The sequence below is a fragment of the Siphateles boraxobius genome, unplaced genomic scaffold (assembly GCF_051911475.1).
Source record: "Siphateles boraxobius isolate OS27281-9 unplaced genomic scaffold, OSU_SipBor_1 77, whole genome shotgun sequence".
Taxonomy (NCBI): domain Eukaryota; kingdom Metazoa; phylum Chordata; class Actinopteri; order Cypriniformes; family Leuciscidae; genus Siphateles; species Siphateles boraxobius.
Genome location: NW_027509205.1, coordinates 13,712,063 through 13,727,710, shown reverse-complemented (window position 1 = coordinate 13,727,710; position 15,648 = coordinate 13,712,063). Strand labels below are relative to the sequence as shown.

General features: G+C 38.5%; 1 protein-coding gene across 2 annotated transcripts in view; it reads left to right on the top strand.

Moving 5' to 3' along the window:
* The window catches only part of hbs1l (HBS1-like translational GTPase), a 31,936-nt gene that overhangs the window by 1,565 nt on the left and 14,723 nt on the right, over nt 1–15,648 (top strand). Inside the window, exons 3-5 of one of the 2 annotated variants that reach the window (XM_077218541.1) lie at nt 163–303; nt 2,224–2,433; nt 3,190–3,270. In XM_077218541.1, coding sequence (XP_077074656.1) covers nt 163–303; nt 2,224–2,433; nt 3,190–3,270 — 432 coding nt within the window. The remainder of the gene's footprint in view (nt 1–162; nt 304–2,223; nt 2,434–3,189; nt 3,271–15,648) is intronic. The other variant, XM_077218542.1, reaches the window with a different exon arrangement.

The following is a 15,648-nucleotide window of genomic DNA, read 5'->3' as shown; positions in this document are numbered from 1 at the left end:
TTTCATAAAAAATATTTTCTATTGTGTTCTAAAGATGAATAAAGGTCTTGCGGGTTTGGAACGACATGAGGGTGAGTAATTGATGACTGACCCTTAAACTGTGTAATATCGATGTTCATTTTTGTCTGTGATGGAGATGTTTGTGAATTCATGTCTCCATAGCCGCACAGTTTATCTACTCACGTCAAGACTCAAGGCAGGCTCGACAAGTAGAGACCGTGGAGGAGGCAGAATATGAGGAGGAGGAAGAGGAGATGCCAACCTCTCCAACCATCACAAGCACACTAGACCCACTAAAGCAAGGTACACACTGATTTATGGGTTAAGAGATGGGTTAAGATGGTCACTTATTCTAATGAATATCTGGCTAGTAAGTTTATCTAATTTTATCTTTAATATTTTTAAAGGCAGTGCTTTAAAGGGAATGAATAGAGATGCGAATTCTCAAAGAATTTCAGAGGGTTGACTGTCTAAAAGTTTGGCTTATTATTACGAAGTGTTGCAGTTTTGTATGTCTAAGAAATGTCTGATTAGGGTCTGGTGGACTAAAGCAGGCTAACCATCTTCCTCAAGCCAGACTAATCAACTAGTTATTGGAATTTGAGCATATGTACTCTACCGTTCAAAAGTTTGGGGTTGGTAAAATTTTAAATGTTAATGAAAGTAGTCTCTTATGCTCAGCACTTTTGAATTTATTTGATCAAAAATACTTCTAGTCTTCATTACTCCAGTCTTCAACATCACATGATTCTTCAAAAATCTTTCTAATATGCTGATTTTGTGCTCAAGAAACATTTATTATTAGCCTGGGAAAACCAAATGAACTTCCGCAAGTTAGTCTGGCGAAGAGCTCATTCAAGCTCATTTCCAATCTTTCCAAATCGAGGCACCAATCACAAAGTTGAGGCGGGCTTTACAAGATGACGATCGATCTGATTGGTTTTAAGGTCTATGCAATTGCTTACAGAGGCATTTGAGCGATGTCCCCTTTGGAAATGAGCTGTCAATGAACCTTCCCCAGACCCTAACTCAGTTACGACTGAGAAGGGTCTGGTTTTAACCAGGCTAATTTATTATCATTATCAATGTAAAAACTGTCACTGCTTAATATTTTTGTGGAAACCATGACACATGCATCCTTGCTGAAATTCAAAATGAGCTTTATTGGCATGAATGTGTAAAATAGCACAATATTGCCAAAGCTATAGACATATACAAACATATATGTTGATAAATAAAAGTGAACAATAAAAAAAAAAGAAATCAGTATCAAATGTAAAAAAAAAAAAAAAAAAATTACTAAAATATCAAACGATCAAAATGATAATTATTTGTACAATTATTTATCCATCTGAGGTTCCACTGGTTGTCCTCATTTCATGGCATGAGGAGACATATTTTTTTGCAGCAATTATTAACATTTGTGCATTTCTCCCAGTAAATATGGGAGTTTCTGTGTGTCTGATATGGATTAGAATTCAGGGTATATTTGGGAAATGTTTGGGAAGTGTTTTTGTCTTAGTGTATTATATTTGGGGGATGAGGTTAGAAAGTGCAGCTCTATCTCTACCTGTCCCCTGTCAAACTTGGAGCAGAGTCTCTCCTCTTGTGGGAGCCAGCTCTGTCTGTGCCGACCCTTTTCTATGGCCAGGCTGTGTTCACTCAGTCTGCGTGTTGTCAGCATTTTTCTTAGTTTAGGACATTTTATTGTACTCAGGTAATTTGCCAGTGTGAATTCTCTTTTTAGGGTCAGATAACATTGTAATTTACTTTGTGTTTTGGTCGTTTCTTTCCAGTATTCAATATTTTTTTTTTTCTGCTTGTTGATAATTTCGTTTGGTCTGCTTGAGTTGGCGTTGCTGTCCTGAGGCTGTTGGGGACTTGTTTGGGACTGAATAAAAGAATACATTTCTTTGAGAAAAATTGTATTGACACTTATTACACTTTTACTTCAGAGTTCAGCTTTTCAATTCATGTCAGAAAAGAGCGACCAACCAAGGGTTTAGTCTTTAAGATTTTATTAAAATACCTTATGGAATTTACCACCCCTAGGTAATAAAGTTCAAACTTAAATAATGGTGTTTTTGTACGGATGTAATTATTAATCTAATCCTTTGTGTTTGTCAAAAATCCATATTCAGTTTTGAAGAATGTTAACATAGTCCATTAGAAATATGTATTGTATTAGATTTTATTAATATTAATATGTTTGTGTTTGGACAGGTCAGTTATATTCTTGTTTGGATCACATGAGAGCAGTACTAGGAGACTCAATTCCAGACTCCACACTGACTCAGGCAGCTCTTAAATACGACTGCGACCCTCACCGGGCCCTCGATTTCATTTTAACTGAGGAGAACACCAATACACACGCCCCTCCTGCCAGAACCAACGTACAGCCCGAGCCTACCACCACAGCTGCACCACAGAAAGGTACACACACACACACACACACACACACACACACACACACACACACACACACACACACACACACACACACACACACACACACACACACACACATACACACCCTTCCACCCAAAACCAGAACACAACAACCGAAAAAAAAAAAACATACACACCATTATACCATGTATAGCACATTAACTACCCAAAACACATCTGTGCCACTTCCACTTAAAAATATGCCCTCTTATGTATTTTATTCCAAAATGAAAATGAAAACCACTCCAGCAAGACCACAGATAGTTAAAACGCAAAAAGTTGGCATGAGGTCTCAGGGGAAAATGTTAAACTCCAGGGTTTTTCCAAAACTGGGGAGAACCTAATTTTTTTTTGTTTCAGTACCAGAGGCTATAAATAAATGCAAAAAATAAAACATTAAAAATTATTTAGAAAAGTAATACTGCTAACACTATTTATTATTATTATTTGTCATATTTGTTATATGTTTAAGGCAAACAATTTTCTACTTTACCTTTACAGTTTATGTATACAGTTTAAGATACAAATTTTTCTCCTGGCTTCAACTGCTAACTTTGTTTACATCCACCAGACTTAGTTTTTATTTGTTGCTTTTGCTGTTTTTTTTTATCCTTCATTTTACCATGTATAACGTATTGCCTTTTTTTTTGTTGCTTTCTCTGTGGTCTCGGCTAACCATTGATCGCCTTCCTCATCCTCTCGGTTGTACTCTCTGACTACAATTGGCCCTTGTAAGGTAAGGAGCCTTATTTTCTCCATCACACGACAGTATTAAGACTGTATCAAGTGCACATTCAGGCAAACCCCTGAAACAAGACTGCGGTCAGTCTTACAGCCTCAGTGATCTGTTGGCAATGCCTGAAGCAAACAAGATCATGCCTCCTGTTTTAAATCCTCCCCCTGGTCTGGGAAGTTTGACAAAAGGCCATTTAAAAGTGCTTTCAAGTCATAATTTGGGCAGTGATGGAACTTTAGGACAAAGTTCACTCGCCCAAGTAATAGCTCAGCATGAACAGAAGTGTACAAACATTCCTCCTTTAGTTGCTTCCACTGGTGTCTCATTGGATTATGCAGCTCCTCTTACTACCAGTCCTTTTGGTTCTTTTCTTGGTTCTACCCCCCCACTTTCTGCTGTTCTATCTCAGGATCCTAGTGTCCCACCTTTTCCCGGTTTGTCTGTAGGCTCTGGGGCATCTCTCTCTTCTGGTTTCTCTTTGGGAACTTCTGTCCCAGCTGGTCTGGGTGTGACATCCTCCTCATCTCTTTTAACCTGCTCTCTCAGTAGTCTGGCGCTGCAGGATTCCCAGCAGTCCGCCCCTCTTCCGGTTTCCTTAGGAAGTTTGAGGTCTGTCCTGCAAAGCAGTGGGCCGTTGGGAGTACCTGGGCAAGGGAAGAGCTCTGGAAGCCTTTCATTGGCTGAGCTGATTCAGGAGCACCAGGACAGCAGTCCCAAACTCTATGACAGTTTACCAGGACTCCAAAACACCCAAAATTCATATATTACTGGTACACAAAACAATACGCACATCCAAAAGCCTATCCAAACATCTGCTGCAAATGCTCCTCTGGGCTTTTCAGAGGCATTATCCCTGTCTGAACTCATGTCCCAAAACCAAGTGTCACTTGCGTGCACTACATCTCTCAAGAGTGAAAATATGTCTAATCATCAAGCATCGAACAAATCTGCAACTGCATTACCTAAGCCCCGCTCACTAAGCTTTAATCAGAGCGTCGATCTTAGCGCGCTTATCTCCCAAACATCTCCTGACAGTCGCTCGCCAACCCTTTTAAGTTTTACCCAAGTCTCCGCTAGTAAGAAAAAACGTGTATTTGCTAAACCGTCAATTTTTGCGTCCGCTTTTTGCGTGTCTGTGAGCTGCGAGAAGAGTCTGCGCAGTAGAGCAACACATAATGCTTTCTTATACAGCAGACAGATGGAGAGAGTGAAAGAACGAGTGCAGTGTCTACCTCTCCATCACATCACCCCGTTTTCTTTCGACACACCCTCTCCGGATGACATGGTCAAGGCAAATCAGAGAAAAGCTTTTACTCGAGACTGATTTTTTTTAATTTTATCTTTCAGGACCATTTCAAAAAACTTCCAAACAAACAGTTTTGTGACTCAGGTTCATTTTTACACAAGATTATGATGACGTTACAGTTTTGGCCGTAAGCCAAAGAAGCAGGGCTGTATCTAGAAGTTGTCTTACTGAATGCTAAATAATAGTGTTTATAGAATGAAATGCATAGATTAGCATTGATAATTTTAGGAAAATATGAACTTTCAGATGTTAATCAACGATAAGCACTAAAAGGTTTGTACATTTGAGCCATGCAATTATTATTTAAAGAACTGAGACTGCTATTTTATATCATTCCCCATATAAATCTTTATACTTTTGTATTTTTCAGTTTTTTTATATTTATTTACAGCTAACCATTACACTGAAAAGTTGCAAAGGACTTTTTGTTCAAAATGTCACAACCTCAGATAGTAATGTAGTATTACTTTTTAAGTCGTCTTGTTTTCAATTTTTCATGTTGATATTCATATTTTCACTTTTTAAAAATTTGTCATTAGGCTAAATGTATATTTTTGTACTTGATTATGTAGTTTTATGACATTTTGACAAATTATTGATTCAGTTCTAGAGTCTCTCTACATAAGGGGAAAAAAATAGAGTAGGAGCAGATAGAGTGCAAAAGATAAAAGAAAAAAACAGCAGATTCTCTCTACAGCTGTTTTGCTGCCATTTGAAATGAGGTGCAGCGCTGGTTTACCACAAACACAGAAAGAGGGAAGACATTTGGGTTTGGGGGACACCTGGAGTTTTTCCTATTATGTGTTTTGACACCCAACACTGTAAAAGTATGTTTTATTTATAATAATTAATGTTTAATAGACATTTTGTTAATTGTTTTTTTCAATTTTGATTGTCCGCTGCATTTTTAACTTGTTTTAAAGCACTGATGTGGCCATGGGCCTGAGTTTTTGTATATATTCTGAAATAAAAATTTTCCAGTTTCATTTCTGCGATTGATGTTGGAGTGTGTCAATATATGGGGGTGGAGGGGAACTTTGTTGAGGTTGTGCTTGTTTTTTGCTCACGTTAAAGGGTGTGTTAGCTTGTGGTGTTTATCACTTACTTGTGACTGTGTGTGTGTGTGTGTGTGCACGCACATACGTACATATAAAACGGAGAGCCTTTGTGGCCACATAAAGGTGTTAACACACCCAAAGAAAATTGGAAGAGATTTTACAAAAGCTTTGCTTTCATAGTGGTAGACCATGCATCCACCATGGGAGATTGATACACACATGCACAGATCTGAAGATGGTGTGAAAACACACACACCTGCATGTTTTGATTGGCTTTTTTTCCTCATTGCACACTGACCTAGTGTCTAAAACAGTATTATCCTGATAATCACTTGAACAGAGTGTGTTCATTAGGACTCTTGGTGAATAAGACTTAGTTAAGCCTACATAAACTATCAGATTTAATTAAGTGACTAAATGTTCTGGCCATTTAATCACTGACTGTTCTTGTTTCTTCATTGAAATGCATCCAAAATTACTAGTGGTGCTTTAAGTAGTTATTAGTACTATTGTTTATAGTTAGATATTTGAACAAACTGCTAATCTTAAAGGGTTAGTTCGCCCATTTAAGACATGAAGTTGTATGCAATCCTTACCAGCACTATAGTGTATACACACTGACCCACTCTGTTGTCACCCCCCTGGTCCGAGTTCTGACCGCTGGAAGTTTTTGAATGAAGTAATCCCGGCTACTTTCCGGGGCCACAAAACTGTGCGTTTTTACGTGAAAAAAAGATTTGCGTTTCAAAGCTTGATTAATTTAACACAAAAAAAAAAAACACGCCGGGCAAAATTCATACCTCAGTTTTAATGCGGCACTATTTTCCTTCCGTTTCTATCAATCCGCGTTGCTGTCAATGTCAACAGTGCGCACGTGACGATTAGCTGTTGATAGCGCGACTCGCCGACAACAACATGTCCGACTACGAAACTTCAGATGATGAAACTAATTTTAGCACAGTGTCAGACGGATCAGATGAAGACAGTAATTTTAACTCAACGACAAAGGGATATCTTTATGAACCGGAGTATACCGATGCCGAACTTGAGCAGATGGACAAAGAACGGGAAGAGAGAGAGCGAGAGGACAGAGAAGTTGTCCAATCTGATGCTGGGCCCACCACAGCTGTAGCAAGAGGCAGGATGAATGACAAATGGTGGTGCACTTGTTCCAATTGTGAAGTTATGCCAACAGAGGTTGAAAGCTATTGCTGCCACGAATGGGAACTCATCATGCCACAGATGCAAAACCTTTCAATTGACGAGGACGCCAACGCACCTTCTGTCTGCATTACATCCAATGACGTGTTCCCTGCGATGCTAAATGCAGGTGTCCTGGAGACGTTCTTCTACATCCCTAAAATAAATTGGAAAAAGCGACCCAAACCAGCTGGACTTGACGGTCAGATGTCGGCAGAGTAAGTGTGATCGCTCATCTTGCTTTGTAGTTTTTTATTTATTAATTTAACGTTGTCTTGACTAGTGTTGGCTATATAATAGTCTATCTGACTGCATTATTATTATACTGAGTGGACAATAATACAATCATTAATAAATTAATAATTATATGGAGTTGACACCACGAAAATCCTTTATTCGAGATAATTTAGCTCCCGCTGAGTAGCCGATGGCAACCAGCCAAAGCTGTCTCATATTCATATTTTATACAGGAAAGTGATGAAATTTGAACTTTGATCCCGGGACATCCTTGTTGTCACAGCCTGGGAATTTACAAGTTCGTACCATTGTTAATTTAATATTTTTTACCTTGTTGTCGATCGATTGTGTAAACACTATGGAAGAGCTGATCGTCACGTGCGCACTGTTGACATTGACAGCAGCGCGGATTGATAGAAACGGAAGGAAAATAGTGCCGCATTAAAACTGAGGTATGAATTTTGCCCGGCGTGTTTTTTTTGTGTTAAATTAATCAAGCTTTGAAACGCAAATCTTTTTTTCACGTAAAAACGCACAGTTTTGTGGCCCCGGAAAGTAGCCGGGATTACTTCATTCAAAAACTTCCAGCGGTCAGAACTCGGACCAGGGGGGTGACAACAGAGTGGGTCAGTGTGTATACACTATAGTGCTGGTAAGGATTGCATACAACTTCATGTCTTAAATGGGCGAACTAACCCTTTAAAGATTCTAAAAATGAGAATGGTCATTATTTATTGCACCCTCATGTCGCTCCAAAACATTCCTTCTATGCGTAATACAAAAGAAGAAAATTTGAAGAAGGTTTCAACTGTTTTTGTCCATGTACTTGAAAGTCAATGGGGTCCAAAACAACATGGATCCCATTTCATTGTATTGTATGACTTTCATTGTATGAACAAAATAAAAGAGCCTTTTTCCAAAATATCTTCTTTTGTGTCTTACAGGTTTGAAACAACATGAGGGTGAGTGAATGACAGAATTAACATTTTTCTGAGAACCATACCTTTAAGTAATAAACTTGAATGTGTAACTTTACCTTCACAGTTTGTGCTACACACATGAATAATACTTCAAATCGTACTGTTTGAGGAGAGGTGTTTTTTTGCATTTCTAAGAAATCTGATTATTTTGCATTTGGTGGACAATAAACTGTCAAATCCCATAGACTTAAATTGAAGGAGAAAAAAACTTAAAACCCATTAGAATACCCTTAGCAACAGCATAGCATTGCCCCAGCAACCACCTGGATTACCCTAGCACCATGATGATGAGTTTTGCATAGGCAAACATCCACTATTTTCTTCAGAAAATGTAAAAGTTTTTTTTTTACTGTTAGGATGCTTTGACTGTACACACTTTATTTTTCCTTCAACGTGTGTTCTTTTTAACTCTCTGTTTGCCGAGCCAAGCGTGGGTGAAGGCCTGCTTTTGAAAAACAGGCAGCTCACCTTTCACACTTGCTGTCTTCAACACCTTTTTGTAGATCTCTTTGCCATCTGACCACCTCAAGTCATCTATCCCTTTTTCCCCCTCTCTGTTTTCTCTGCCTCCTTTTGCCACCCACACAGGAAAGAGTGACTGGTTTACAGCTGGCCCTGTTACTGCTCTTTGACGTTTTCTCCCTTTTTTGCACTTTGTGGCTTTTGCAGAAATGGTGATATGTCATTGTGTCTGTGCTGCGAGTTGTGCAGCACTACATAGATTGGTCAGAGAGCGAGAGAGAGGTTATTGACCCTATTTGAGAGCGTGAATAAAGATCATTTGTAGCTTTTCTCCTTCTCTGTCAGACTGTTTCTTGTTTTCTCTTTCTTTGTTCTCCCCTGAATACTGTTTGTAGAACTAGATGATTTTACTCCTTTAGACTGTGAAGACTTGCACTAACTTCATACATAGTAGTCTACATACCTATTTAATTTAGCTTAAAGTAAGAAATAGAATTGATGATTAAGTTTGTATTAGTGGTGTTTGCTAAGTTAAGCATCATACTGGAGTTATAGATTTGAACAGATCCCTAACCCTAAGAATTAAACTTTAGCACGTAACTTGACCTGAATGGTTTGTGCTACAGAGATGAATGATGCCTCAAATCCTGTGGCTTGGTTCTGAGAACTGTGCTATTTTTCGAATGATTAGGCTTGTGATTTTTCCCCACCTGGGGACGAAAAATTGGATGATGTATATTTAGGGTACCAAATATCAAAGTCATGGCTGGTTTTTACTTGTTAAAGTAAAAAAACTTTGTAGAAATGGCGTGAAACTGCTTGGATTCCAACCGCCATATCAACACCCTTGCAACCTCTTAAAATACCCTAGTCCTAGATGCAACATAGCAACAAGCTAAAAACAACTATCACTGTGTCTGATATCGAATACTTCCCTACTATATATATCATGCGAAAAACAGGTTGCCAAAAGGGTTGTATGTCCGAATGCACACCCTGGGTCCAAATATGCCTACTTCCATACTATATAGTATGCAAAAAACAGTATGTGAGCTGAGTAGTATGTCATAATTAATAAATGTTCGTAAAATAGTAGGCGAAAAGTACCTGGATGACCTACTAATTCCGGCGAGATTCTGAAGGCTGCATACAATGGACGCTTTACTATCCTATGAGGCCACGGGAGAGGATTTATGAAAGGCGGTGAAGCGACATAACTGACGCTGCTAGGCCATATGTAGAGCTAGGAATCGAGTTCAATCATTTTAACCAAATTTCGATACATAAGGGGTTAATCTCGTCAAAGTCACTGAGCCAATAAGCATGCAACATGAATGGCCGTTGCGAGGCATCAAGGAAAAACACTAGTTTACGCCAGTTACGCCCAGAGACGTTGCCCACACGTGAGGCTGTAGTGTGTAAGCGTCCCAACCCCCATAGATGTAAAGGATGTGGAAAAGATCAAAAGTGTGTCTACATTTCACCAGGCTCAATGCCAACAGTGCGCAATGTAATATTTGCAACAAGGTAATTGCTGCCAAGACCGGCAACACGACAAATCTAATGAAACACTTGTCAGTGCACGGAATAAACTGAGCAGAAAGTTGCTCCGTCTTCGACTGCAAGAAGAATTGGAGTGCGTCACAAACGAACCAAAGCTCAGCGTATAGGCTACTTCACTTGCCTCAAAGACATGAGATATATGCATTTAGAAAGTTTAAAATAGCTACTTTTAAATTAACCAATTAGAATCGAAAACAAATGAAATTTGCATTTCTCTCTATAGGCGTGAACACGTTCAATATACTGCGGAGATGACAAGTCAGCAATGTCAACTTCGTCTTTGCAACCGGCACTTACTCAGAAAACGCTTTTAAATTGCTTACTAATAAATAATTAAAATGTCTCCTTGCTATTTTTTCCTGACACATTAATAATAATTTGGCTACTTTTGGCAGTGCTTTGCAGCAAGCTTTAGGTGTGCGCTTGAGCTCAAGACATATATTCCACCCCCTAATGGCCTATATGAGTCTTTGAGTCAACAAACTGAAAAATAAAACCAAAGTTTTTTTTAGGTTATATTTAATGTAGTCTTGTTAAAACGGATTGCATTAAATTGGTATTGAAAAAAGTATCGCTCAGGAACCGGTATTGAAGTCAAGGTGTAGATAGGAAATTTTTTGAACGACACCCAGCCCTAGTTATGTGACAGTAACATGGCAGATGTAGTACGTCCATATTTCATTCATACAAGTGTTGTCACGGTACTGGAATTTCCAACTCCGATACGATACATTGAAAAATATCGATATTTAATACCATTTTTGAAACCATGGGGAACACAACCATATATACCGCCATACAGATAACGTGTTATTATCTCGTAATTTTTTAATAATTTGGGTAATTTCTTTGTAATAGCTTACACACAGCACATGAAGGCTTTATTTGAATAGTTGAACTACATTTACAAAAAAAGACAAGTAAAGATTCCTTAATAAAATAAGAACAAATAAACAGATTTTCAAATGATAGCACAAATAAATACAATAGAATAAAGAGACAAATTAAATAAACATGGCTTTAAGTTTTTCAGGTGGGTCCAACAGTATTTAGGTAAGAAATACTACAGAAATTAAAGAATTCAAATGTAAAATAAAACTTGATTGTTTTCATTGTAAAAATGAATGCAGATTAATGCTTACAAATAAAGTTACCAAAATACATCAGCGCTTGATTTTCTCTCTTTCCTTTGACAGATGGTAGCTGGTATATTAGGCTACTGTCTCTTTAAGAGCTTATGCACGGATCCAGTATACCGTTACACAACATGCGATTTCTCTCAACTGTTTACGTTACAAAACTGACTGTATTTAAATGAATACTCTAAGACAGGCATTTTGACATTTTTTAAATCTGCGAAAATGTTGTCAAACTGGTACTCGTGATCTGTTAAAGCGGTTTTATCGGAGCACAACTTGTTTAGATCAGTGTGGCACGCTTTTGGTGTGAGTGCGAAACCTGCGGGAGTTAGTAAAATGATAAATTATTTAGAACCGGAAGCATTGTACTATGGTTTGCAGAACGCGGAAGTAAGTTGCATATACCCTATACCCTATAAGTATATCCTATTCAGGCACTATTGAATCGTAGCTAATGAAACAAGTGAGTGAGAGGAGCCGGGTGTGTGACACTTCGCCATCAGAGAAGAGAGAGTGAGAAAGCGCAGCTGGTATCGGTCTATGGATACTGCAAAAAATGAGTATTGTAACCATTTCAGATATTTCAGTGTCGATAAATATTGAAATATTGATATTATTTGACAACACTACATACTACCCGTATTCATACTATATAGAACATACTTTTTTAATGGTTGTGAAGTAAATTCAAATGTAGTACCTACTCAGTATGCGATTTCGGACGTATGTTTCAGAAAGAAATATTAGAAAAGAAAGTCTTAGAAAGTCTTTGCTATCACATAGCAACATTAGAAAGTCTTTGCTATCACATAGCAACATGCTAAAATTCGACCAGAACGTTCACCGTAGCATCATGGTAGTGTATTGTATGAGGCAAGTACCACTCACATTGTCTTGAACATTTTTGCAGCTGTTTGGGAGTTCTGAGTGTTTACAAGGGAGTTGCTAGGTCATTGCTAAGGTGTTCTAAATCTGAGGGTTTTCAGAATGTTGCTATGCAGTTGTTGGGGTGTTCTAAAAGTTGCTTACAATAGTGCTGTTTGGATGTTCCAAGGTTTCTTAAAATCTAGTTTTAATTAGTATTGTAAAGATGGAGGTGTTCTGAGTAAGACTGTCCCATTCATGCAAACTTGTAGGCCTTTGTCAACCTTTGCCCTTCCCTGTTTATGAAAGAGATTAAATGAGTGCAGTGTGTGATGCATCTGAGAGCATCTGTCTTGTTCATGTATTGTTTTCAGCAGGTGTGTACTGTAAGGGCAAGGCCACATGTGAGAAAATCTGTGATAGTGCGTGAGATGTCATTGGGAACTGAGCATATTTGAATGGCAGTAGTAAGGTGAGTGTACGGGGATTCCCCATAGATATTATAGGACATCCGTACACTCAACCCAATAAAAATAACTGATATGGAAAAAGAAGGGGATGAAAGATAAGCTGGAGAGAAGATAATGTAGACTGTAAGGGTTTTGGAAAGAAGACCGTTCCTCCTTGGGTTTTTTTAGGGTTTATTTTGTGTCCTTCCAGGACTTGTAACACTAGTGCCCCCTACTGGAGCAAAAATGTGTCCAACACATTTGACTTCTATGTTTAGTTAGACAACGTGTTAAGATGCAAGTAACTTTTATTTTTAGCAAATTTTATTATTTGAGTTTCATTTTATTGCTTTTATTTAGTGTGATTCTATCACTGTTGCACTATTGAATTTGATTCACACTGTATAGCAAACAAGGGCTAGCAGGTAATACACAGATCTAGAAAGATGTGTGTACAGTCACTGACTGCAAGTAAAGGAGATGGTAGATAATCAGGTAGGATCATGTCTCGCTGGTGTTTGTATAGACCTGGATCCGTTTTGCTAGGAAGAGCACATTTACATATCCTGAAGGGTGTGTGTCTCAGACTTTTTTGTCCTACATGTAGATTATTTTTCTACCTGTTGTTATTGTCATCACAGTTGAGTAATACTCTTTTGAACAACAGCCGACACCAAGTCCGAGTCGACAATGCTTTATTGCGTTATAGCTAACACTTATACAATATTGCCAAAGCATATAGGTATTTAAAGTGCTGAAATAAACAATACTGTATAGATGCTCAGTAAGATGAAGTAAATGTTACAAATATAGAAAAATAGTATATATAATTTTTTTTTTAAATAGACTAAATAAAATGGAATTCAACAGGAGTGAATTTAAATGGTGGTATATGTAAAATATAAATAATAAATGCAGTGTGGTGATGCATATTAACATGTTGACATGCTGTTACTCACTGTCCCTCGTTTCCTTAACCCATAAACTGATTTTTATTTTTTTAGTGTCTGGCAACCATTTTTGGAAAGTGTTTTTGTATTTTAGTTGTATCGGTTTTTCTTTTTGCTATTGTAACTGCGAATTTGTGTTCAGTGTTCAGCGCAGTGTGTTCTGGTGGCTTTGTGTGTAGAGATATGTTGTGTGGGTGTGGTTTGTGTGTGAAGTGTTGCGACGTGTGTGCGCGTTCAGATGGGAGATATTTGTGGGTGTGGCTGAGTGTGTGTGTGTGTGTGAGCAGGTGAACTGCTATCTACATTCCCCAGCACTTCCTGTCCCTGTAACAGGTGTGTGTGTGTTGTCTTGAGCTCTTTTGTGTGTAAAGGGTCCTTGTGGTGTGGCCATAACACATCTTGGGGCTCGTACTGTTTATCTTTATAGAATTATTAACGTTGGTTTATTTAACAATGCAAATATACAAACATTCTCATGTTATGATACTTTAAAATTGATCAAGATCAACGTTATTTTTTTTTTTTTCACAAGGTGAGTCAGACATCTCACAAATTCTCCCGAAGATCATAGTGTTTTTTTCCCATTGTGTTTTTTCCCTTGAATTTTTTGTATATACAGTATCTCACGAAAGTAAGTAGACCCCTCACGTTTCAGCAAACATTTTACTATATATTCTCAAGGGACAATACTATAGAAATGAAAAATGGATATATTTTAGAGTGGTCAATGTGCTGCTTGTATAGCAGTATATATTTACTGTCCTCTGAAAATAACTCAACATACAGCCATTATTGTCAAAATAGCTGGCAACAAAAGTTAGTACACCCTAAGTAATAATAGCTGTACGTTGTTTAACCATGCAAAGCCACATGTCCTATTCATCATTTTCATGTTTTGCCTGCTTGACAGGACCATACCAATGTGTGTATCTTGTATTAGAGCAGTTAAAATTTGTGCTTTGAGTACAACTCTCTCATACTGAACACTGGATGTTCAACATGGCAAAGAACTTTGGATTTGAGAATTAGAATAGTTCCTCTCCACAAAGATGGCCTAGGCAATAAGAAGATTGGTAACACCCTGAAACTGAGTTACAGTACAGGCCAGAGTCATACAGAGGTTTTCCAAGATGGGTTCCACTCGTAACAAGCCTCGCAAGGGTCAATCAAAGAAGTTGATTCCTCGTGCTGTGCATCAGATGCAGAAGCTGGCTTCAAAAAACAGACGCACGAGTGCTGCCAGCATTGCTATAGAGGCTGCAGAAGCGGAAGGTCAGCTTATCAGTGCTCAGACCATACGCCACACACTGCAACAAGTCTGTTTGCATGACAGTCGTTCCAGAATGAAGCCTCTTCTGAAGCTGGCTTACAAGAAAGCCTGCAAACAGTTTGCTGAAAGTAGCCTGTCCAAGAGCATGAATTACTGGAACCATGTCCTGTGGTCTGATGAGACTAAGATAAACTTGTTTGGCTCAGATGGTGTCCAGCATGTGTGGCGATGCACTGGTGAGGAGTACCAAGAGAATTGTGTCTTGCCTACAGTCGAGCATGGTGGTGATGGCATCATGGTCTGGGGCTGCACGAGTGCTGCTGGTACTGGGGAGCTGCGCTTCATTGAGGGAAACATGGATTCCAACATGTACTGCGACATTCTGAAGCAGAACATGATGAAACTCTTCTTCCCTTCAGAAACTGGGCTGAATGACATAACAACCCCAAACACACCTCCAAGATGACAACTGCCTTGCTGAGGAAGCTGAAGGTGATGGAGTGGCCAAGTATGTCTCCAGACCTGAACCCTATTGAGCACCTGTGGTGATCCTCAAGCGGAAGGTGGAGAAGCGCCATGTGTCTAACAGCCAGCAGCTCCATGATGTTTTTATGGAGGAGTGGAAGAGAATCCCAGCAACAACCTGTGCAGATCTGGTGAACTCCATGCCTAGGAGGATTAAGGCAGTGCTAGATAACAACTCGCACAAAATGTTGACCCTTTGGACACAGTTTTGACATGTTCACTTAGGGTGTACTCAATTTTTTTGCCAGCTATTTTGACAATAATGGCTGTATGTTGAGTTATTTTTAGAGGACAGTAAATATATACTGCTATACAAGCAGCACAATGACTACTATAAAATCTATCCAAGTTTAATTTCTATAGTATTGTCCCTTGAAAAGATATAGTAAAATGTCTGTTGAAATGTGAGGGGTGTACTTACTTTCGTGAGATACTGTGTATATATATATATAAGGTCTCCC